At 39.2% G+C, this 24,777-nt stretch overlaps 1 protein-coding gene across 7 annotated transcripts in view; it reads right to left on the bottom strand.

Annotated features, from left to right (window-relative positions):
- Positions 1-2,603: 2,603 nt before the first annotated feature.
- The window catches only part of jcada (junctional cadherin 5 associated a), a 233,742-nt gene continuing 211,568 nt past the window's right edge, over positions 2,604-24,777 (bottom strand). For all 7 annotated transcript variants that reach the window (XM_043690569.1, XM_043690567.1, XM_043690574.1 and 4 more), the window contains one exon: positions 2,604-6,995. In XM_043690569.1, the coding sequence (XP_043546504.1) occupies positions 6,961-6,995 (35 nt within the window). In that variant the 3' untranslated portion in view covers positions 2,604-6,960. The remainder of the gene's footprint in view (positions 6,996-24,777) is intronic.

Here is a 24,777-nt window from a genome sequence, read left to right as displayed (position 1 = left end):
ATGGACTTGATTAATTTAGGATCTTGGGTCAGCATGGACTGAAGGGTCTGTTTCTCTGCTGTACACCTCTATGACTCTATGAGTGCAACCTTCCCCAAATTGTATCTGTCCAGTTCTTTAAATATTGAATTGACAAGAAGCTGCTGCTACAAAGGGCAGCTGTAAATGTTTCTAATGGTACCAAGGGATGATTCTATTGCATTAGATGTCTCAGTGATCCTGAATAATGTTCCGTTCAAGTCTGTCTCATGCTTATATCAGAAAAATATGTGTACATGATTTCCATTTCCATACTTGTTGGTTGTAAGCTAAATATACTTACACAAGATGATACTTGATGCCTGTGGGAACTTACATTATTGAATAAATGGTGTGTGTGAGCTTCAAACAATATTGGAGCAGTTGCTTTGTGACATATCATCAAGCTGGCTTTTCCCAAGAAAAGATATTCAAAAATTTGCTTAAGAAGTCAAGGGATGTGCCTCTCTCAGCCTGTCTACATAAGACAGTGGGAGAACCAAAATCGCTTCTTGGTTAATTAAGGGATTTGTAGTCTGAAGCAGTTTGTTTAAATATTAAGTCTGAAAAGTAGCTCAGTCACCTCTGAATCAGAGGTTTATGTTTCAAATCTCATCCCATAGACTTGGGCAAAAAAACTTACTTTAGTGCCATACTAATAATGAAATTTCAGATGAGTCATTCAAATGAAATTTTGCCTACTCTACATGATGGGCATTAAAGTTCTTCTGGTATGACTTAAAAGAAAGAGAGCAGTGAATTCCTACTAGTGCATTGTCAGTATTGATCTCTCAAAATAAATAAAATAGATAATTTGGTCATTAACATCTTGCTGTTTTTGGGAGCTTGCTGTGCATAAATTGGCTGTCAATTACACCCACTGACTTCAGTTGAACAAGATCAGACATCACATGAAACCAGGTTATAGTCCAATAAGTTCATTTGAAATCACCAACTTTTGGAGCACTGCTGCTTTATACACTCCACCTGATGAAGGAGCATCATTCTAAATGCCTACGGTTTCAAATAAATCTGTTAAACTATAATCTGGTTTTGTTTGACTTCTGACTTTGTCCACCCCAGTCCAACACGGGCTTCTCCACATTCAGTTGAACAGTTCATTGACTGTCAAATGCTTTGTGAACTCTAAGTTTGTGACAGGTGCTACATCAATACAATGTTGACATTACTGAATGTTATTGCTGGTTTGACATCACTCTTCAGTCTGGCAACTAACCATTAGATTGCAGATGGAATGTTTAACATGATTGCAGAGCTGAAGGAACAGTCAGCAGTTTGCAAATAAGCATCAAATAGTGAAAGAGCTCTCTGGTAGTCGAACTGGATGGTAAGTTTTATATTGATGCAACATACAAATTGTCACAATGTCTTTAAAACAGTGGTGTGGCTGAACCATCATAATGTGCTATAATATGGCAGTGCTGTGAATAGTAGTGTTCCACCTTGTGTTCCACCCAGGTCTCCCATTGGAAAATCAGGTCTAAAATAAAGTGGCCAAAATCATTAAATTGGTCTTACTGTTTTGAGGATCTTCATCATTGTATTTTTCTAAGTTTTGCTGTAATATCTGAGCTGTCATTTTGATTTGGTGCTCAGGTTATATTGGTAGAATCTACACTTGATGTGCATTAGCTTGTACCATTCACAGGCACCTGGATGTCTGTGAAGTAATTTAACGTGATGACTTTGTATCTGAATTCTTCCTTTTAGACTGCATGCTTAAAAACCTTTGAACTCATGTCTCAAGCTTCAGATACTATTTCACTACAGTTCTTAAGAGTACTTTCAGCATTCTGGCCTTAAATGTTTTAATTCACTCTCTAAAGCTTTGTACCACTTTCCCATTCTTCAAGACAGTCCTTAAAAACATCCTTGATTCAGCTTCTGATTGCCTAACAGAAATGTGTAGCCCAGTGTCAAATGGTGCCCAGTAAAGATTTTGTTGAGTAATTTGTAATTACTTACTGTATTAGAAGTGCTATATAATTGTATGCTTCTCTTGATTAACAGCAACCCCACTCGCAGTGCTGGGTTTCTATCGTCCTGAGGTCAAGACATTGACAGTGAGGGCTCTGGAAGTCTTCTGTTGATTCCTCACTTCCTCAAACGCATACTTATTCTATCCACTTCAAGGTCTGAATTGACAATTCCAAGTTTGACAAACAGCTGACTGAGCTACTAAAGTTTACCCTTGGTTGGAGGAGAATGTAGATTAGATTAGATTCCCTACAGTAGGGAAACAGGCCCTTTTGCCCAACCAGTCCAAACCGACCCTCCAAAGAGTAACCCACCCAGACCCATTTCCCCTCTGACTAATGCACCTAACACTGTGGGCAATTTGGCATGCACATCTTTGGAGTATGGGAGAAAACTGGAGCACCTGAAGGAAACCCATGCAGACTCGGGGAGAATGTGCAAACTCCACACAGACAGTCACCCAAGGCTGGAATCGAACGTGGGACCCTGGTGCTGTGAGGCAGCAGTGCCGTGTATGGCGGCAAGTGAGAAAAAGGGGAAGAAATTGGAGAGATCGAAAAATAACTCAAATGATGTTTGAAAGTAGCTTCATGCATGTACTTTATTCAGTGGTAAGCTGGAATAATATACACCGGTGAATACACAAGACAGACTATGAATTAGTATTTACATTGAGTTGATAAATAGAAGTTAATGGCAAGCCTCAAGGGAAAACAGATGGAAAATCCACATCCTCTTGGGTTCTATACAGTCTTATATTTATGATTACAAATAATATACCAGCTTTTGTTTTCAAAAATAATAGGTGTTTTAATTGGGTGTTTTTCTGGGTTACTGAAATGCAAATTCATTCCTGTCTTTAGTGAAAAGGACTACCATTTCCATCACTTCAGACCATCAGTCCACTAACATTGATGCTAGCTCCACAAAGGTAGAGACAAAATATTTACTTAGAAAGTTAACTTTACCAAAAACGAAAACATGCATTATATAGTACTGAGGTGACTTTTTTGTCAATGGCAGAGGATTAGCTGTTAGAAGACTCTCCTATGAGCCGAAGTTTCCAGTCTTTATTTGGCATTAATGTCAAAATATGACTTTGTGCTGAAATCAGTGAATTGTCTGTTGTTGCTAGGATTTTAGTCAAACGGGAAAATATTTATATTTTCTCTACTCTAATTGTAATAAAATGGTTTATAACACAATAGTGGATTTCATTTTTTTGTAATTGGAATGTGTCTGGAGATATACAACATAAAGGTGGTTTGGTCAGAGGTCTCAGTATGGTAGTGGTGGGAGCAATTTGAAGTAATCAATAAGGAATATTGCCAAAACACGTAATGCACCAAATTCAAATTGTATTGGCTGGAGTGTGATGCTTCCTAAAGTGGATTAATATCAATGGGATAAAATACAATAAGTAACAATGTTCACCTTTGATAAGTTGGAACCCAACCCATTAAATTTACTTCCAAAGCTTTGCTGTGTAATCATTAGCTGGATTCCGTTAAAGTCTCACTCCTGAGTCCCAATGAAAGTGACTATATGTTGGACTTGAAATAACCAATCAAATGGAAGGTCCATACCAACATTTATCTGGAAATGCTAATGCTGCATATAATTCAACTCTTATTCTCAGCCATTTTATTTGTTGCCCATATACATACTATGTACATATATATGCAATAAAGTATTAAATTTATCTCTATACATTAAATCAGCTGTAAGCGTCCTTAACTTGCTGCTAATTTTTAATTATATTTTGAATACTATGTGTCCGTGTGCTCAGAAAGAGAACTCACACTTAAAATTTTAAATGCAACTTCATAGATTATAGTTTACTTTTTTCTATGTTATTTCTTTAAATGTTAGAAAAATAATGTATATGTTAACTTTAGGAAGCACATATGTTATGTTAGAGTTAATAATGTTCTCTAATTGTAATGATATGATTGAACTAAGAATAGCGTCCTTAGTTTTACAGAAGCATAAAAGCTATCCTTGAATCCTACCATCACCCCATAAACAGTGGACCAAAAATCTGATAACTGAACATTGAATCTCAGGGTTTTTAAAAACAATTATTCTGTGGTATTAAATCTTAATGTAAATACTGGCCACTTGTGCTTTTCAGATGAAAACAACAAGGATTGGATAAAAGCATCCAGTTGTATTAACTGAGCAGTTTACTTTGCATATACTACCTTGGCATCTTTTACCAAGTACAGTCTGACACTTGATAGACAGGCCATATGCAAACATTGGGCTGACAGTAATTATTTACATACATATCAATTAAACTTTTAAATAAATGCATTCTTAGGATTTGGGCATAACTAGTAAGGTCAGCATTTATTACCCAATCCTCACTGTCCTGCTAAGATGGTGGTAGGCTTTCATTTAACACATAAGCTACAACAGACCCTTAACAAGCCCTTGGAAGCACAGCAAAAGAAAGGATAGCTCACCCACAATAGCCTTGTCCTCCACATCATTTATAAGTCAATAACAATTGATTTTCAGGCAGCTACTATTGCTTCACTGTGTTCGTTAAGATTCCAAATCTTGCTGTTACTTTCATTCTAATAATACTGTATAGGCTAAAAATAAATATCCATAACTTTTATTTACAGCAATAATCTTTGAGCCTATTTCTTCATTAATATATAGTCAGTCAGAAAGGCACCAACAAGCAATTAAAAGGTTACATTCCACTTATGTTTAAAAATTAATACTGTGCATTGGGATGTTTTTCTTACTCAGGGGTGCTGTATTCTTGCAAGCTGTTGCAACAGCAGTTCACAGCAACCTCAGATCTAAAGAACTCCAAGAAAGGAAGCAAAAAGTGCTGATGGATTTGGTGATCTGAGTAACTGTTACTTTCCCTGTTATTTTGTGGCCTGTCCGTAATTTTCCAAAACAAAAACAAAAGGCAGGTTGATACATCGACAATTTTTGCAGCGTAATGGCACTGGATGGTTCATTGTGAATGTAATTTGGATGGAATTGTCCATCTCTGGAAGGTTTTCTATTGAAAATCACATGCACAAAATGATTTTTAAAAAAACTTCAGAGTGCACTGCTTATTGAATTTGTAGTGAATACACAATTAATTTATGTCAGAAATATTTAAATTCATGTCTAATAAAAATACATATCAAAAGTTCTTTAATGAATGTAAAATTAATGTTAATTTGAGATACACATAATTCTGCATACATCTCAATAAAATTTGCAATGCTGTAGGAAATGTAAGAAATATAGAATCATAGATTATTATAGTCAATTATTTTCGAGTTTCTGTTCTTGGCCATGTGAGTAATGACTTGGGTGCCTGGTCGTTGGAAATGGATGGGAGCTCTGTCTCTCTGCAGCTCTGAATATGGTCTCTTGTAGTATCATTTATTGCTGGGGAGATCAGCAGCTTTGGAGCCCCCCCTCATCTCAGTAGGTTCCTCATGCAGCTAATCAACTTGAGTGAGACGTGGTGATGTCTATCCTGCACTGCGTTTCCCAACATTTAGGTGGGAAGACCATTGATTCTAAAGAGCATCCATGTCAAACAGCAGCTCACCAATATCAAAGGAATTATACCACAGTGATTAGGGATTTAAAGGCCTGTGGCAAATACATTTTGGTTGTGATATATCATAAATATATTTACCCATTTATGCTCAACTTATTTATTTACTGTTGGCTTGCAGGCACTTAAACTCTGGAGTTTTCATGCCATTGTTCATTTTTTTTAGCAATATTAATGGATTTCTCTTGACAGGACCACATGACCTCTCCCTACTACCAATCATTACTTGGGAGAGAATGGTGTGCCCACAGACAAGTCTTTGCCTACCCAGTCAGATGCTGACATCAGCAACTCTTGACTGACATGCTTTGGTAGCACAATTATTGCATGAGAAGGCTCCTTTGTCCGAAGGAAGGTAGGACATTAGACCCAATACTGTTGAGGTTTTCTGAATTTTGGTAACTATACTTTGACACATCGGTTTAAATTTCACTTATGCACTTATTTTTCATTTATTTTTCTCCCATCCCCAGTCGGCTTCCTGGATCTGTCTTGATTTGCATCTGAAGCTATGCTAATCTGGTAAAACTCTGTGCACACAACCCATTTTTTCTTGAGTCTGTCTAAAAATCACCGACAATTCCAACCTAAATTGTACCAACTCTGGGAAATCTAGGCTGGGGATTTCATAATCTGGAAACATCTGTTTTTCATAAAATAATTCCACATAATTACTTGTTATTAAGTTGTAAACCTATGAATTTACAAATGCCTTGAATAAAGAGGAAGGAAATCCAATAAAACACATTGTACATTGCCATTTGATGTCAGATCGACTGTGTGGGAGCTCAGTGTGGAATGCTTGAAATTTCTTAATTTTGTGCTTATCAAATGTGCACTGGTGTTACCTCTGGAGAAATGAACACTTCTTAAATTTAGATGTCCAGTGTAGCATCAAGCATTCCTAGGTCAGAGCATTGCGAATTTCAATCCCTCTACTCTGCCTCACACCCAAACTCAGAGGAACAACTCTTTACTGCACCAATGTGGCATTTTATCAGTCATTCTCTGAACTCAGAATGAGATGGTAATTAAATAGAAAATTAGAGGTGATTTTGTGCCATATGCCAATGTGCACCAAGTATTGCAGCTACCAGTTTTAGAAGGCTGTACTTTGTGATGAACAGTATTATCTGTTCAGGTTTAGACACTGGATGGTTAATAGTGGTTTCAATGCCTGACTAATTTCTTCCTGGCAGTGATACAGCATTTTATCATTGTATTTATTAATATAAACAGTGTGTGCAGAAGGCAGTCCAGGAGTTTGCATTTGATGAAAGAGAGTCTTGTGAAGCAGCTCACAGTGTAAAATCTATAACATTCTCCCAGAATCTCTTCACTCTTGTCATCTCTCCTTCTTTTCACACAGTCTCAACTTTGCTGGGATCATAAACATCTGGAAAACAGAAATAATCTGGGGTAAAGAAAATTGTATCAGCATCTGTTTCACACTTAATTTTTACAGCCGCCAGCTTGTGCACAGTTCAGCCGATGTAATCCTATGTTATATTGTTCAGTGTATGAAATGGTCAACTCATTAAACCATATGTTGAAGCCAATGTGGAATGATGTCTGTAGGTGAAATATCCACATTATGCATGTATCATCAACGTTTGGACCCAGTAACCTGCATTGCCTATTCTCCTGCTTCAAAGTCAGTGGGGACAGGTATAAGCAGTCTCGAATTAAACCTCCCAGCTTTTCACATTTCTTATCATCCACTGCAGCTCAGTTTAATTCTTATGCATTTAGATTTCCTCCAGTGACTCTCACACTTGGCAGAATGGACAAAAGTGAGGATGAGGAGTTATTTTAATTGTGGCCTTGTGGTAGATAAGTTGTGTACACACAGTGCTTTCGCTAAGTTGGGGAGGGGTCCTAGAGGAGGTTCCGGTTTCAGTCCAAACTGTTCTCCCACATCCAAATCCACATCCACATGTCTCCCACTTATATGGAATTAATCAGGGGTATGATCTGAGGGAAAGTTTAAAGAAAAACACAAAATAATGTTCTAACTGTTGCGTACAAATGAAGTATGGTTGGGTTCGAGGTAAAAGCATTATTGAGGTGGACTTCAGTGAGTTCATTATAATCAGTCATAAAACACGTAGCTTGTAAGTGCACAGATGAGTGAAAAATGTCAACACAATAGGATGTGTCCGGATATTCACTATTAGACTTCTTTGTTGATGCATTAAACATATTGATCCAACAAGAGAAATGTCTGTCTAAGTTGTACCTATGTCTGTTATGCTTTCTTAAATTCACTCATAGAATGTGAGCATTGCTGTCTAGACAGCATTTATTCCCTATTCCTAATTGCTGGAGGGACATAGACAGGTTAAGCAAGTGGTCAAAAACTTGGCAGATGGAACATAATGTGGGAAAGTGTGGGGTTATATACTTTGGCGTGAAGAATAGAGGAGGTCAATATTATTTAAATGGAGAAAGACTGCAGAAAGCAACAGTACTGTACAGAGTGCAGACTACAGTACTTGTCAGACTTTGTGCATAAATTACAAAATGCTAGTATCCAAGTTGAGCACATAGCAAGGGAAGCAAATGGAATATTGGCCTTTCTTTCAAGAGAAATGGAATATAAACATTGGGCAGTTTTGCTAAAAGTGTATAAGGCATCAATGAGACCACAGCTGGAATACTGCAAACAGTTTAGGACCCTTATCCAAGGAGAGATATACTGGCATTGGAAACAGTCTAGGGAAGGTTCACTCTGCTGATATCAGGTGTGGGGGAACTGTTTTATGAGGAGGGGCTAAGTAGATTGGGCCTGTAGTTGTTGCAATAAAGAAGAATGAGAAATGACTTTATTGAAATATGACAAGGCTCTTAGGAGGTGCAGAATGATTGCTTCCCCTTGTGGGAGAGTCTAGGACCACAGGACGTAACCTCAGAATAAGGGGGTCACATATTTAAGACACATGAGCAGGAATTTCTTCTGTCAGAGGGTAGAGAATCTGTGGAATTCTTCAACAGAGGACTGTTAAGACTTGCTTGTTAAGTATAACCCAGGCTAAGCTAGGAAGGCTTTTAATCAGTGGGCGAATGAAGGGTTATAGAGTAAAGGCAGAATATTGGAGTTGAGGATTATCAGATCAGCCACAATTGCATTGAATGGCAGAACAGACTTGAAGGGCTGAATGGCCTACTGCTGCTTCTATTTCTTATGGTCTTGCTACTGAGAAGGTAGTAGTGAGCTACCTTCTTGAACTAGTGGTATAGTCAGAGTCAAAATGCTGTTAGGAAGAGATTTTGACCCAGCAACACTAAAGGAACAATGGTGTAGTTTCAATTCTAAATGTTGAATGGCTTGGAAGGGAACTTGCAAGTGTTGGCTTTCCCATGAACCTGCTACCTCTGTACTTCCAGGTTGTGGAGTTCATGGGTTTTGAAGCTGCTGGGTGAGTTACTGCAGTGCAACATGCAGATGGTACATGTATGGTGGTGAAACAAATTTTCATTGAGGGTGAATGGAGTGCCAATCAAGCAAGCTGCTTTTGCCTGCATGGTGTTGATCATCTTGAGGGTGTTGGAGCTGCATTCATCCAAGTTACAAGTTGGCATGGCAAGTGCAAGGCTGGTGAGTAGAAGCGGACATTAAGTTGGCATAAGAGTATGAGGGGTGATAGGGATGGTAGTGAACATTGGATTGTATAAGTGGGCCAAGGGGAGTGTGTAGGGGTGAGAGATGAGGATAGGCAGAGTGTTTGATATTTCTCTGCTTGAGGAAAAATAAGGTCCTATTCCTTTGAAAGTGGTCCATTAACCCCTTTAGTGGAGGTAATGATCATTTGATGGAAGCAAGATACCCTTTGGGATTGTGACAATGGATGCTTGTGCATTAAAAGTGCACAAACTCATTGAGACTGGCCAAGTTGTTGAGAAACCAGAAAAGGAAATGTGGAGTTAGCAAACAGTGATAGATATTTCAGACTGTCTTTTCTTATAAAACCATTAATGGACTTGTGTGGTATGACTGGTTACCAAACAATCATTTTCACAATGAGCTGCATATTGACGAACAGCTGTAATTGCTTATGAATGGAAATTTATATTGACATAAAGAACTAAACACTTCTATGAGATGTTTGTTGATATTAGATATTAAGATCTTGAGAAAATGTTTGTATTAGTTGAAGCAATTTTAGTATATTCGGCTTTTTGTACCTTTTTAAAGATACTGACATTATAAATATCCCCATAACTTCATTTTTAATCGGGATCTCTCTTGGTTAATATTCATACTGGTTTACAGGTGAGTTGGCATAGCCAGGGAAGGGTAAAGGATGCTGGGTAGGGGATATAAAGGGCCATGGGGATGGTATATAGGGGTGGGAGGCAAGGCAGATAAGAAGCTTGATGTAGGGTGGTGCAAGAGCTGGAAGAAACCATGGTAGCTAGGTAGATTGGCATGGGGATGAGGGACCCTGGGTGGGTAGATTGGTATAGGTGGCACAGAGAGTATGGGAATTGGGTAGATTGTCACACAGAGTATGATGGGTAGGGGGCACAGTTCAGTTGGAGAGTGAGGAGGTGAGTGCAGGGACGATGTTTTCTATTTTTTAGATTTTAGTTTTTTTAAACTAAGGACACAGTGCTGGAGCTCCAGCCTGGTTTTTATCCAGGGAGCCCCTTTTGCTCTTCATGGGTTTCTCAGCCCAATTCCCAAACCAGCCGGCACCCCAGTCTGAAAATCTGAAAAACATACTGCCATTTTCACATGAACATTTCCTGCCACTACGCGCCCCAAGCCAGGAATGAAAATTAGGGTCACATTGCCTGTGCAGAGAAACCAGTTTATCACAGGCAGGCATGAAAAGCCACTGTTCATCCCTCCCATTCTGGACAATAGAAATGTTGGTCACACGATTGGTTTTTTCTGAAGTTATTTTCAAACCAATTACTCCAAGGATTGGCCACAGACAGGTCAGTGTCATACCCAACAGGATACAATTTGGACCATTCTCCCAGAATCCTACTGAACGCCAATCAACCAAGGCTATCAGAGTTTGGCAAAACTGTTCCTTGCTCTAACACAAGTCTATCTCTCCCAGAGCAGCATGACGGTGACCTTGTCTTCACTTCAAAAACCCAGAGGAAATGACCCCATCCAGGCTGACAGCTGCATCTTAAAGGCCTTAATTGAACACGTGATATTATTTTGTTATTCTGTTCATAAGAGTGATCTATAAAGGCAATCATTTCTTGTGTGTGTGTGTCTTTATGTCTGAGAGAGTGTTTGTTTGAGAAAATTTTGTAACGTTTATGGTCTAGGTGTTGTGTGAATAAAAGTATTTTTTTTCCATTTAAACTTATGAAGAAGCCTGGTTTGTGTCCATTATTAAAAGTCACAATACTAAAGCGAATTTAGAAACTTTTTCTTAAAATACTAAATCCTTGTTATCCGTAGGGGATAGTGGTACAGGCCTCTGATGGATATCAAAAGAAGGCAGACATTGCGACAAAGTAACTCAAATCTATTTGGTAGGACCGTATGACCAGACCAGAAGAGTTAGTGGGGAAAGAAAAGATATGGTATGGGATCTGACCTCGTGGGTAGTGGATCCATGGATAACAAAGCGTGGATGTAGAACCGAGAGGAGGGGGCAAAACTGTCCCACCACCACCCCTCCCTGTCTGTAACAGGGACTGAGTGAGAAGTGTCATGAAAATAAACAACGTGATTTACAAGGCCTCAGTGTTCCTGTGTGTGTGGATCCCTGCTTTCAATGGCACATTGATTCTTCTCCTGTCCAAGTACAGTATTAACACCAAAATCAGCTGCCCTCTAGTGGATAACAGCACAATTACATCAGATTAAATAGTTACCTAATAGATCAAAATTCAAGTGAATCAACACTTTGGATAGGGAGGCGACAAGCAGAACTAAAGACAGCTGTGAATGACTGATAAAGACCTCCTCAGATGCCACTGAGTCCAATGATAATCGGATGGAGAACATACCTTTAATTGTTCCTGGGCAGACAGCGCCCATAAAATAAAATACAACTTGTAAATTGCAATCTAGGAATTATTGTTCCTGTACCAATTCATCCAGTAAGTCAATACCTATCTGAACTAGCTGACAGATTCACCATATTCCCAAGGTACAATTTATAAATGTTCGATAGAAACTGTCAGTTTTCCTCAGAAGCTATGTAAAATGTTTAATAGTTACCCAAAATATTTATATTTGTAAATCATTTGGAACAGCTAATTATTAAAAAAATGTCAAATGTTAAATGGAACAGAACAGCCCCCTTACAAGGGATCCAAGGTTTGGTTTGATGTGTAACGTCTACATGGCTTCACGAATATTGCAAATGAAAACAATCTGTTTCGATAAGATTGTTTACAGTGTGCAGCTCATAAAGAAACAGATCTCCTGCCAAAATAAATAGTGTCATTAGGATTCTCTAAACACCGGCCCATCAAATCATTTGGCGTGGAGATATTCAGATAAAGGCTGGTCTGTTGATACACAAGGTAATTACCAGTTAGACCTTATCAGGAAATGTAGCCACACAAAACACCATTGAGTCTGAAGTCGAAGCGATGCCTATGCTTAATTACAGCACTCGTGTGGAGGTCATTGGCTCTCCCTTATGGTTGCTTTGGGCATTGCAACACTGGATTTCTTTAGATTCACGCAATTCTTGCTCTGGGATTTCTCGAAGCAGATCTGACTCAGTTCTACAGGTGGCCAAGCTAAGTATTCAGCTCCTTGATGATTGCCTGTACCTGAACAGCATCCTTGGAGGTCTCAGCCATTGGATTAGCTCAAACTATTAACCTCTTACACTGAAGGTATGCAACAAACTCCTAATTCAGCTTTTCTCCAGGCTGTGGAGATGTGAATTTGTCTTGCTCAGTCAATGTCTATCTGATGGTTTACAATCTTTCAGGAGTCATCATTTACTGACTCCATTGACACTTTGCACATCATCTTTTCTCAATAGTGAAAGATCTGTCACGCTTGCATTTATACATTGTTACCTTCACATTTTGCATATTGTCATTATTTATTTTATGATGTTAAATTGTAAATAATTGGAAGAAAAAAATGTATCGATCACTTCAACAATCTGCCTTCATTATGTGGATTATTAATCTGTCTATACCTACCGATGTTGGCTTTCACTTTTTGGGAAGAGGTCTCAATGGTTATTAACCACCAGACATTGAGTCCTCTTTCTGTAATGTTACTTTTTAATCCACGGACCACGTGGAGGACAAGATTAGAGGGAGGACTAGTCCTGACCTCTGTTAAACTTGTCTGTCTAGCGTTTACCAGCTTTCTCTTTATCTCTTTGTATTTTGGTGTAAATAGGTGTCATCTGATGGGGAGTGATTAAAACCAGGGGAAAAAAAAACCCTGGCTTATATAACCCGGGAACAAGAATAGGACACTGCCCTTTGAGTTGACTCTGCCATGCAATAAGATCATTGCTGGTGTGATTTTAACCTCAGCTTAGTTTCCTGCATATCCCTGATCATCCTTCATCCCCTAAGTAATGAAATATCTATCTATACCTCTGCCTTAAAAATCTTTAAAGATTCTTCATCCACTGCTTTTGAGGAAGGATATTTCAAAGACTCACAATTCTCTGGAAGAAAGGTTTCTTTTCATCTTTATCTTAAATGGGTGCCTCCTTATTTTGAAACAGTGACTCTTAATCCTAGGTTCCTACTTGTAAAATGACAGGCTTAATGACCCTGGCCCAAGCCTGTCTGTTTCATGCTACTGTAAATCTTCATGCTTTGAAGAAGGAATTAGTGAAAAGCAAGCAGGGTTTGGGTTTGGTATACAAACATTGCAGACTGGGGATGAGACTTATCATAAATCTTGCTGTGAGGAAGTGCTGACAATTGCTCATTTTATAAGCTCCTCAGGGGCCAGGAGGAAAAGAAGTGCTCTCCCAGGCGACATCAGAAACTTAAATAAATAGCAGAATATGGACACTGCAGGTCAGAAACAAACACAGAAAAGGCTGGAGAAACTCAGCAGGTCTGGCTGTAACTGTGGACAGAAAAACAGTTAAGGTTTAGAGTCTGATATAACTCTTATTCAAAGTCTGAAGTTCCATGTTAGACTTGAAATGTTAATTGTGTTTCTCTCTCCTCAGATAATGCCAGACCTGCTGAGTTTCTCCAGCACTTACTGATTTTTTCTAATTTCCTAAGGATGCGTCAGCCCCCACAGTTTCACTTGTGGTCACAAACTCTTCAACAGTATGTACCCTCCCCTGATCATGTCTCTGACCTCGCAGATTCTGCGCACCCTTCCTGATGGTGGTCCGGAGTCTTCCTTCCGAACACTGCTAGAACATACTGACAGGGACAGATCCCATAGATAATCACTCTACTCTCAAAATTAGAATGTATTGTCAATACTGAGATAAAGTGGAATGACTGCCAGAACTACTCAGCTCTAACCTCATTATACCCTCAGTCCAAAGATGGACAAAAGAGCTGAATTCCCAAGGTGAGATGCGAGTGACAGCCCTTGACATAAAGGTCACATTTGATTGAGTGTGGTATCAAGGAGCCCTGGCAAAACTGGAATCAGTGGGAAAACTCTTTGCTTGTTGGAGTCTCATCTGGCACAAAGTAAGATGGCTGTCTAACTCACCTCAACCCCTCCTGAAGAAGGGCTTATGCCCGAAACGTCGATTCTCCTGTTCCCTGGATGCTGCCTGACCTGCTGCGCTTTTCCAGCAACACATTTTCAGCTCTGATCTCCAGCATCTGCAGACCTCACTTCCTCCTCAATTCCTCAAAGCCTATCTACTATCTACAAGGCATAAATCAGGAAAGTGATGAAATGCTTTCTAACTAGCTGGAAGGTGCAGCTCAAGATGTTTGACATCATCCAGAATAGAAGCAGCCTGCTTGAATGGCGCCACATCCATCCCCTTCAGCATTCACTCACTTCTCACACACTATCCTGACTTGGGAATATGTTACTGTTTCTTCACTCTCGCTGGGTAAAAACCCTGGAACTCCCTTTCTAATAGCACTGTGGTTGTCTCTACACCTTATGGACTACAGCACTTCAGGAAAGTCACTCACCAACAGCTTCTTCAGTGTGATTAGATATGGACAGTATTCAGGGATACCCACATCCCATGAACAAATTTACAAAAAAAAGACTGCTGCTGATTTCTGCTGATATCCTCTGACCAGGCAGCTGCCCTATTGGGGATGTGATGATCTAGAGGTATTATCGCTGGATTGGTAATCCAGAGATCCAGGTAGTGTTTTGGGGATCCATTTTGATTCCGGCCACAGCACATGATGGAATTTGAAACCAATAAAACTCTGGAATTAAGAGTCGAATGATGACTATGAATCTGTCGTCAATTGTTGGAAAAGCCCATATGGTTCACTAATGTCCTTCAGGGAAGGCAACTGCTGTCCTTACTAGGTCTGGCCTACATGTGACTCCAAACCCACAACAATGTGGTTGAAACTTAACTGTGGGCAACTGAGAAGGGCAACAAATGTTGGCCTAGCTAGTGACATGCCCATCCCATGAATGAGTATGCATTTAAACAAATCTGACTGGTTGCCGGTTGGGAATGTCACAGTGTGCAGGCTGACAGTCTGTTCCTCAGCAGATTGTCCTCCCTGTTCCCTGTGAATATTAGCCCCCTGGTTCCATTGATGTCAGCTACATTTTTGGGGAGAGTTGAAAAGTTGGGCAAAGGGTGGGAGAGTAGGTGCTTGTTCAAATATTGTTGATGTCTGTCTGCTGGCAGGTCATCCTCACCAAACTCAGAGACAAAATAAATATCATCAGTAAAACAGGAGAGATTACAGGCCTGCCAGTGTTTTCATGTTGATTCCTTGACTTTGAAGTGGGATAAATTGAAGCACCAAACTCTAACCCTATATTAACATTTTTTTTCCTGGAAAACTGACTGTGAGGGACTTCACATGATGGAATATTACTGAGGAAGCAAATAAATCATTGACAGTTTTCTGGGTCAATTCAAATATTTCTTTTTTAAAAAAAAGACCAATTAATAGTATATTGTGCTTTAAAACATAGAAATATAGAAGGAACAGGAGTAGGCCTTTTGGCCCTTTGGGCCTGCTCCACCATTCAATATGATCATAGCTGATCATCTAACTCCATCACCTCCCTTTCCCCACAGCCCGCCCCCAAACCCCCCCCCCCTCCCCACCCTCCGTTCCCGCTTTCTCCCCATTTGTTTTATTCTTTTAGCCCTCAGAATAAAATCCAATTCCTCTTGAAGTCATTCAGTTCTTTTGGGCTTCAACCATTTTCTATGGTAGTGAATTCCACAGGCTCACCACTTTCCGGTGAAGAACTGTCTTCGCATCTCAGTCATAAATGGCTTGAAATATGTTATATTTTGCTTTTGCACTTGAGTGCAAATGTTGGAAAGCACTGTTCAATAAAGCCAAGAAACCCTCATTTATTTTTCCTTTCAGGATACTAGTATGGCTAACTTTGATATGAGGAAATGGCTTAATTGAGAAAGCATCAATGGTTTCATCGTCACCCTGGTGCACTGCAGGAAGTGCTCTGTATCAGTCTGTGCTGTGGGCACTGCATTAATTAAGAATAATGTTCAGGGCGATATCTGGTGCTGGTCAGATCGAGCTGGTGTGAACACTCTGATCCTGGATGTCTCCAAAATCTCCTTGAGCTTATGTGATCCATGTGATGCACCACTCGTTACATCCTGTCAACCAGTAAAGACCTATGTATGCTTTCTCCCTGCATCCCCTGTTCCCTGCATGTCCTGTTCCCTGTATCCTGTAACTAGTCAATGCTCTCTGTTCAATTGCCTTGAACTTGTAGAAACATAGAAGATAGGAGCATTTGGCTCTTTGAGCCTGTTATCATGATATGATCATGGCTGATCATCCAACTCAACAGCCTGTTTCCGCTAATTAATGCTAACGACAAACAAAATTAAATTTGTACATAAAGATTAAAGCTCTCTGACCCACCAGCTGCAGCAATCAGTCCCCGATCAAATAGAGATGTCTGCCCACACTCAGGTGACCTGTTGTACACCCAGCACCATAACTGGTGGAAAACCCTGAAAATGCCAGGGACAAGTGCAGCGCTCCTGAAAATGTCCTAATCAAATTACCTGACATTACACCCGGCTGCAGGAGTAAATCGAGTGAAAAATTGAAGGCTCTAGTTCAGTGTTCACAGAGCCATGTTAAGTCATCTCTTGAAATCTCTGCTGTCATAGAAACAATTCTCAATGGGATAAACAGGGTAGGTACAGGAAGCTGGGAGAAGACACAGAATCACAGCAAGAAGCAAGACATCTGGCATCGGGATGAGGATGAACTTCTTCGGTCACAGGTTGGAAAATCTTTGGAATTCTCTCCTCCAGGGAGCTGTGGAGCGGGATTCAAGGGCTAAGTGGCCCAATCCTGCTCCTACTTTCTATGTTTCTATAAGTTCAAGACAATAATCAAAAGGTTTCTAGTTGTGGGGCTTGGGATATGAGGATAAAGTGGGAAAATGATGCTGAGGTAGATGACCAATCATGACATAGAATGGTGGAGCAGGTGAGGGGCAGAATGGCCTACTTCTGTGTCTACTCCTTGTCCTTATCCTTCCTGATACCACCCCTATCTCTATTAAAATAGAAACAAATTTTGTTTCCCTCAATGCTCATAAACAATCCCACTCCAAAGTCTTTTCAAAAATAAACAGAAAGAACCGAGGCTACTGGAGATCTGAAACAAAAAAAAACAGAAAATGCTGGAGAAATTCAGCTGCATCTGTTGGGAGAGAAACAGAGTTAATGTTTCAAGTCTGATCTGATTTTTCTTTGTAAGTAATGAGATGCTGTCAGACCTGATGGGTTTCTCTCGCACTGATGGGTACCTCACCATAAGGCACTTCTTAATAATTCAAATGTGATTGATTGGTGTGAAGGGCCGACTTTCAAAGGAAACCTTTCACACGGTGTTTTACAGCAGCTACCCCCTCTGCAACTGAGACACGTCAATACCAAGCATTGAATGTGTCCTGTTTTAAATTGCAGTAGTTGCATCACCCTGGCTCTTACTGAGTGACATCCTTTTCCCACAGAAGCAGGATAAAATATTCAGCAGCAAAAAATTGAAATTGCTGGGAAAACTCAGCAGCATCTGTGCAGAGAAAGCAGAGTGAACATTTTGGGTTGAGTGACCCTTCTTCAGAACGGAATTTAAATGTTGTAAATACTCACTGTTACTGACTGCCGTTCCTTGCCATTAGTGTGGACCCTGAGCAGACATTCCAAAATCTCCTTGAGCTTGTATTCCTGCTTATCCCATAAATTTGCCTTCTCACTTACTGACAGTACATCTATTGGATTGAAAATTGGAACTTCCAAAGGGGTAGTTGGAATTTGAACTCTCACCCAAAAGGGCTATTGATAGCGATTCAATGAAATGTTTCTCCAAGACGGAGATAGATGAATTTTTGTTAGGTGAGAGTATCAAGGGATGGGGATCAAATGGGTTGAGGTATAAGTCAGCTACAATTCCAGGTAAATGCTTGTACACATCTGGAAGCCTGAATAGCCTACTCCTGCTCCAGTGCCTGTGTGTTTCCCAACTCCTCACTCATTTTCAAGGTGGATAGGAAACCACTTAGTCGATAACATCTGGCTGTAAGCATGGTGTTACCTTTATCAGTTTTGCAGTTAACACTGAAGTTTCCATTCTCTGGTCACTGATAGAATATACTGGTCTTTGATTAAATTTGTTGATGCAAAATGGAAGAATTCAAGATTTTTGTTCTGAGTACATGCCAGATCTCTGGAAAGATTCAGGTACTAAATTCTTTGAAGTTTGTGTCACATATAGACAGGGTGGTTAAAAAGAAGTTTAGCATGCATGCCTTCACTGCTCAGTCCTTTGAGTATAGGAGTTGGGACATCATGTTGAGGTTGTACAGGATATTGGTGAGGTCTCTTATGAAGTATTGCATCTCTGATTTCCCTGTTATAGGAAAGATATTATTATGCTGCAGAGGGTTCAGAATTAATTTACCAGGATGTCGCCAGGTATGGAAGGTTTGAGTTAGAAAGAAAGACTGGGTAAGCTGGGACTTTTTTTCACTGAAGACAGGAGATTGAGAGGTCACCTTATGGATGTTTATAAAATAATGAGGGATATCGATACAGAGCTAATGTTAGGTGTCTTCTCCTGAGGATGGGGGACTTCAAAACTAGGGGGCATTTCTTTAAGGCGAGAGGAGGGAGAATAAAAAAAAACATTCGGACAATTTTTTTAAGAGAGGGTGTTCGTGTGTGGAATGAACTTCCTGTGAAAGTGATGGATGTGGGCGCAGTTACAATATTTAAAAGACACTTAGGTAAGCACATGAGTGGGAAAGGTTCGGAGGGATATGGGCCAGGAGTAGGTAGGTGAGACGAGTTTATTTTGGAATTATGTTTGGCATGGACTGGTTGGACTGAAGGGTCTGTTTCTGTGCTGTATGCCACTGTGGCTCTAAGAGAGAACTGGTAAATCTTTAAAATGCTGAGTGGTGGCAATCTCTGGAGTTAATGCACATTTTCTCATGTGTTGCAGCACATAAGGAATTACTTTGTAGAGCATTTTTAATGCACGGCAATTTCACCACTGCCACCTTACAGATTCTCAACTTTGTTCTGAAGGAACATTGCTGAGTTTAGTAAGTGCTGCTCAGTCAATAGTTAAAATTTGTTTTTCTCAGCTAGAAAGGAAACCTTTTGATTTCCAAATTAAATGAAAAACAATCCTTTGAAAATGTGTAACTGTGAACCCTGAAGGACAAAAGTAAAAACACTCAAGGGTATTGGGTCACTACTTTGAGAAGCTTTTTAGTTAATTCAGTGGCGAAAGAACCCAGCTGCTGTACAAAGCTGTCATCACATAGTGACAGGAATGGTTTATAAGCAGCATTACAGTCAATTTCCCACAACCCAGCCTTTCTGGCCGATGTCTATCACCTATTAGTTCACATTCAGATGGTTCCTAACTGATTCTGGTGTACAGTCAGTGACATTGTGGAGTTTCCAATGATCTCATCCTTTACATGAGTAAATGGAAACCTGCAAAGCTTCTTCCAGTAATATCTCAGTAAAATAAAGAGAAGAAAAGCCCTTTCTTCCGACTGAAGCATGTCCCATTAAATTCCAAATTACGTCCATCTGCGATATTTATATTAGCCTTCTGTTTTAAAATTTAAAATAAAAAAATTTGCTAAAAATTGTTCAAGTGGTGTATATTAGCATGGCATTTCCGCCCAGCTGCAATAGTTAATTCAGTGCAATTCACCAAAATCACTGAGACTAGCAAAAAAGATAGCAACATTTAAGCATGAATTCAGTTCAAATTGCACAAATTGAATTTCTGCAAGCTTTTGTATTGGTTTAAAAAGACTTGTGTGAGGAACAGGCTCTGCCCATCAAACTGGCCAAGTGGTTGGATTGAATTACTTGGCCAGTTTCTGCTAATTAGGAGAAAGTGAGAACTGCAGATACTGTAGAGTTAGAGTCGAAAAGGGTGGTGCTGGAAAAGCACAGCAGGTCAGGCAGTAACTGAAGAGCAGGAGAAGCGATGTTTCGGGCATAAGCCCATCATCAGGAATGTCCTAGTTTTTGCAAATTGTACTTCTTTGCAGATCTTTGAGGAAGTTTGAAAAAATAAAAAAAGTGATGATACTATGACTTTAAGAGGTGTATTTCTGTCCTTTTTTTATAAGAGAGGTTGAGCCAGATGCCGAGTGATCTGTTTTATGACAATAATGTGAACAGCTTGTGAGGCCTTGAGTTTTTTTAAAATTGGAACAATAGAAGCAGCATAAAGGGGTGGAATCAAGCTCCCACAGAACTAGGATTTTAGGTTAACTTTCAGTAGCTGTTGGGGTTAGGAAGCTGCTATATATCTCTCCTTGCTATAGCAAAATGCTTGAGTTCTCTCTCTCTCAGAGTTTTCTCTTGATGTTCTTTCCTCCTGGACTGGAGAACTGCATGTGAGATCATCAATTTTACTGAATTTGCCTTTGCCAAGCATGTGTTTATGGGTTGTTATTCTTCTGGAACAGTTGCTGTTTAGTAGTTAAATAATGCACAATTCTGTTAAGTTTCCAATAGATTTAAGTAATTCCAGTTCTTATTTATTTTGTTTGTGCGTTAACTATAGTGTAAGAATAAAGTGTGTCTTGCATCAAGCATGGTAATTTGACGAATTGAATTACATCTGGAACAGACTTTACACTTGCCTCAAAAATAAGAAAAAGTTGGGGTCCAGGCTATCTTCTTAATATATGTTGAGGGAGTTTGGTCTTGTCCATACAACATATTTAAAACACATATATTTTTCTTTGCTTAAAATATCAAAATTGACTACTGTGCACTGATGTAAATATGAGATACCTCTATTTAGTTTTCAATGATCGAAATAGTTTTATCACTGCATTCAGAAGTGGATGACAAGGCATTCAAAGTACCTATTGTTCTGATAAATCCATTTTCAACTGCATTAATCAACCTAAACTAAGATATCACCCTGAAATAAATAAAGAAATATTTTTAAAGCAAAATGGATGCTAATTTAAAATACTATCTGTTTGTACTCATTCATGCCAGACTTTACACTTGACCATATGCAAATACATTTGTGCAGAAGCTCAAGACAAAGAAATTTCTCAAAATTGGTTCAATTTTAGGCATATTATGCCCAAATAGAAACTCTACCCAAATATATACGGTATCATGAATCAATGAGTTACTGTTGGTACTTCAATCCAATTCACACATCCTTGATACCACGTTGTGTCAAGATACATCAAACAATATAATTAAATTAATTTCCTTCATTTCAAACTAAAGTTGTGGAATGGAATAAAGGTTAGCTTGGAAAATTTGGGAATATTGCCTTGGGACTTTTTGTATCTACCTGAGAGGTCAAAACGTTCGGTTTAAAATTCATTTGCAAACTGGCATCTCAAACCGTGGAACACTCCCCCACTATCCTACTGTGGTGTTTGCTTTGATCGAATGATCTCCCTGGTGTGATTCTGATAGCAAGGCAAGAAATTTCCAGATGTCCAGGGTCAGCAGACACTCACATTGAAGAATTATCAGAGCTAACAAGCCTAGCAAAATGTACTGATAATCCTTCACTTTTACTTACATTTTAACAAAATAACTGGGGGGCACACATGGGATTAAAGTAGAAGCTGAAATATCAATTTGTAAATAAAATCTTTACATTTTTGGATTTACATCATCTTTTTTAAAATTTTACACTCCATAACATGAAATTAGTTTTCAATGTCAAAGTATGTGTGTGTTCAGAAGGACTGGCATAACAGGGCAGGCTTGTATCAGTTCAGTGATTTCTAACAGGTTGCAATTAGTGAGGCCTCTGTCTCAAAATATAGAATCACCGACAACGCTTTTTAGGTTTCTGCCTTTGAGCTGAAAATGTACGAACATAAGTTAATGATTGTATTGGCATTATTACTATGGGTAGCACGGTGGCACAGTGGTTAGCACTGCTGCCTCACAACGCCAGAGACCAGAGTTCAATTCCCGCATCGGGCAACTATCTGTGTGGAGTTTGCACATTCTCCTCGTGTCTGCGTGGGTTTCCTCCGGGTGCTCTGGTTTCCTCCCACAGTCCAAAGATGTGCAAGTTAGTTGAATTGGCCGTGCTAAATTGCCTGTAGTGTTAGATGTAGGGGAATGGGTTTGGGTGGGTTGCTCTTCGGAGGGTTGTTGTGGGCTTGTTGGGCTGAAGGGTCTGTTTCCACATTGTAAGTAATCTATAAATCCAGGTGTTAGCTTTTGGATATTTGCAGTGGGATTTGAACATATGATCTGTTGGCTCAGGGGTGTGATTGTATCCAAGTGTGATAAAAATAACATCATTCCATAAAATTATGATTTAATCAATTGTAATCCCTCACTGGCAGACTTTTAAAAATACCATCAAAGTGCACTTCATAACTAAGATATGAAAAGCAATCAATACATTCAAAGACATCTTAATTTAAGAAAATTATACTAAATTATCATTAAATCATTCCTGAGCAGAATTTTACCATTATTCCTTTCTATTTTGTAAAAGTGCCTTCTGTTACATAGTTATGAAGGGAATTTAGAGAAATAAACACAGAAATTGCTGGAGAAACTTAGCAGCTCTGACATTATCTGTGGAATGAGAAACAGCATTAACGTTTCAAGAGCAATAAAACACTTCTTCAGAAAGAGTCATATGAAACTCAAAATCTCTTTTCACAAATACTGCCAGGCCTGCTGAGTTTACCCAGCATTTTCATTTTTTTAATTTCTGATTTCCAGCACTTGTAGAATTTTGCTTTATTTGGGAATTGAGAGAAAGCATATTTACATTTATAAATACATGGACCTTTCTAGCTTTGCAAAAGGAACCTCAATTCCCACAGCAGTTTATAGGATATCTGGCCTATCATGTGCAGATTTACTCCTGGTCCCCTTCATCACTTCTAAGCTATTGTGAAATGAGATCATATTCTTGTTATTATTTTGCACAATTGTCCTTATTGAATATTGATGTGTATGTGCAATTCCAGAATTGCTTGCAAATTCAGCCTTCTGTGAGCAAGCTAAGACACTTGATAAATTCAGACTGCAGAGGATGTTAAGAAAAATGTGTCCACTTTCTCTTTTACCAAACATTGTTTTTGGTTGTATTAAACAACCAAATGATCTGTGGCTCATAATTTTGCAGCAGCTGATTTCATGCCTCACAATTCTGAAAAATTTCCAATCACAATGAAAAACATACATTGATATGGTGACTTTCATAAATACACAACACTCCAAACAGGTAATGAAGTACATTTTAAGTGTAGTCACTGCTATAATATAGCAAATATTGCAACCAATTTGCACAGAATAATTTCCCACACACAGCAAGGAGAGAAAAGCAAATCTCTTTTTCAGAAATCTGATTGAGGGAGGAACTTTGCCAAGAAACCAAAGATTTGTTATACTTCAAAATAGTGGCTGAGGATCTTTAGGATCCACCTGAGAAGACAGATGAAGCTTTAGGTTAAACTCTGTTCCGAAAGAGATTCCCCCAATAATGCAACACTCCCTCAGCATTGTATCAAAGTTTGAGCAGCATTTAGTGCTCATATCGCTAGAGTGGGGCTGAATCCATGATGCAAGGTGAGAGTGCTTACAGCTTACACCATGTAATAATGCTCATCTCTCTCGTTTCAGAAGAGCTAACTAATTGCTAGAAAGAGTCAAATAGTGTTGGCTTTATTGTGTGAAAACTAAAATACTTACATATTGCTGCACCAGGGAAAATCCCAATGAATGACTGTTCCTTCCATATTGCTGCATGAAATCATTGGAAATCTTGATTACACAGCTTGGACTTACTGCACTAATCATCTACTGGACCAAGTATCAGTCAGAGAGCTCTCAGAGGGGCCGTGTCTTTGGCTGTAAGACTGATTACAATTTACCGAGGGCAGAGCCAAGATTTGGAAGGTTAATCTGGAGATTGTTCAGGTACAGTCGAGTTGCCTTTCAAACAGGAGGAATGGTAAAGGTCAAAGCCAGCGTTCCATCTTTGCTGGGAGAAATAAAATGAAGGAAAATGAATCTAATCTATTAGGTGTCAGGTTGAAAGTACAAGTAAAAACCAAGATGAATATGTCAGGTTCAGAGTGAAGTTAAATAGGTAATAAGCGAGGCAAAAAGACAGAATGAGAAGAGAGTGACAGGAAATATTAAAGGAAGTGCAAATGTCTAATTTAGGTAGATAAATAGTGAAATAGAATCCATTCTTGGAAGTAAAGGGCATATTTCAGGTAGTGAATGGCTATCACAAGGAGAATTCTGCCAAAAACATTGTAAGAGACAAGTGATTTCAGAATGGTTTAAAACTGATAAAACAGCAGTCACTAGAAAGCCTAGCTCAACCTAAAATTGATAAGTTCTCAGGAACGAGATGGGATGCATTTAAGACCATAAGACCATAAGACATAGGAGCGGAAGTAAGGCCATTCGGCCCATCAAGTCCACTCCGCCATTCAATCATGGCTGATGAGCATTTCAACTCCACTTACCCGCATTCTCCCCAAAGCCCTTAATTCCTTGTGACATCAAGAATTTATCAAT

Source organism: Chiloscyllium plagiosum, chromosome 5 (genome assembly GCF_004010195.1).
Source record: "Chiloscyllium plagiosum isolate BGI_BamShark_2017 chromosome 5, ASM401019v2, whole genome shotgun sequence".
Classification (NCBI taxonomy): domain Eukaryota; kingdom Metazoa; phylum Chordata; class Chondrichthyes; order Orectolobiformes; family Hemiscylliidae; genus Chiloscyllium; species Chiloscyllium plagiosum.
Note: the sequence above shows the minus strand (reverse complement) of the source record. Positions and strands in the feature narration are given on the sequence as shown.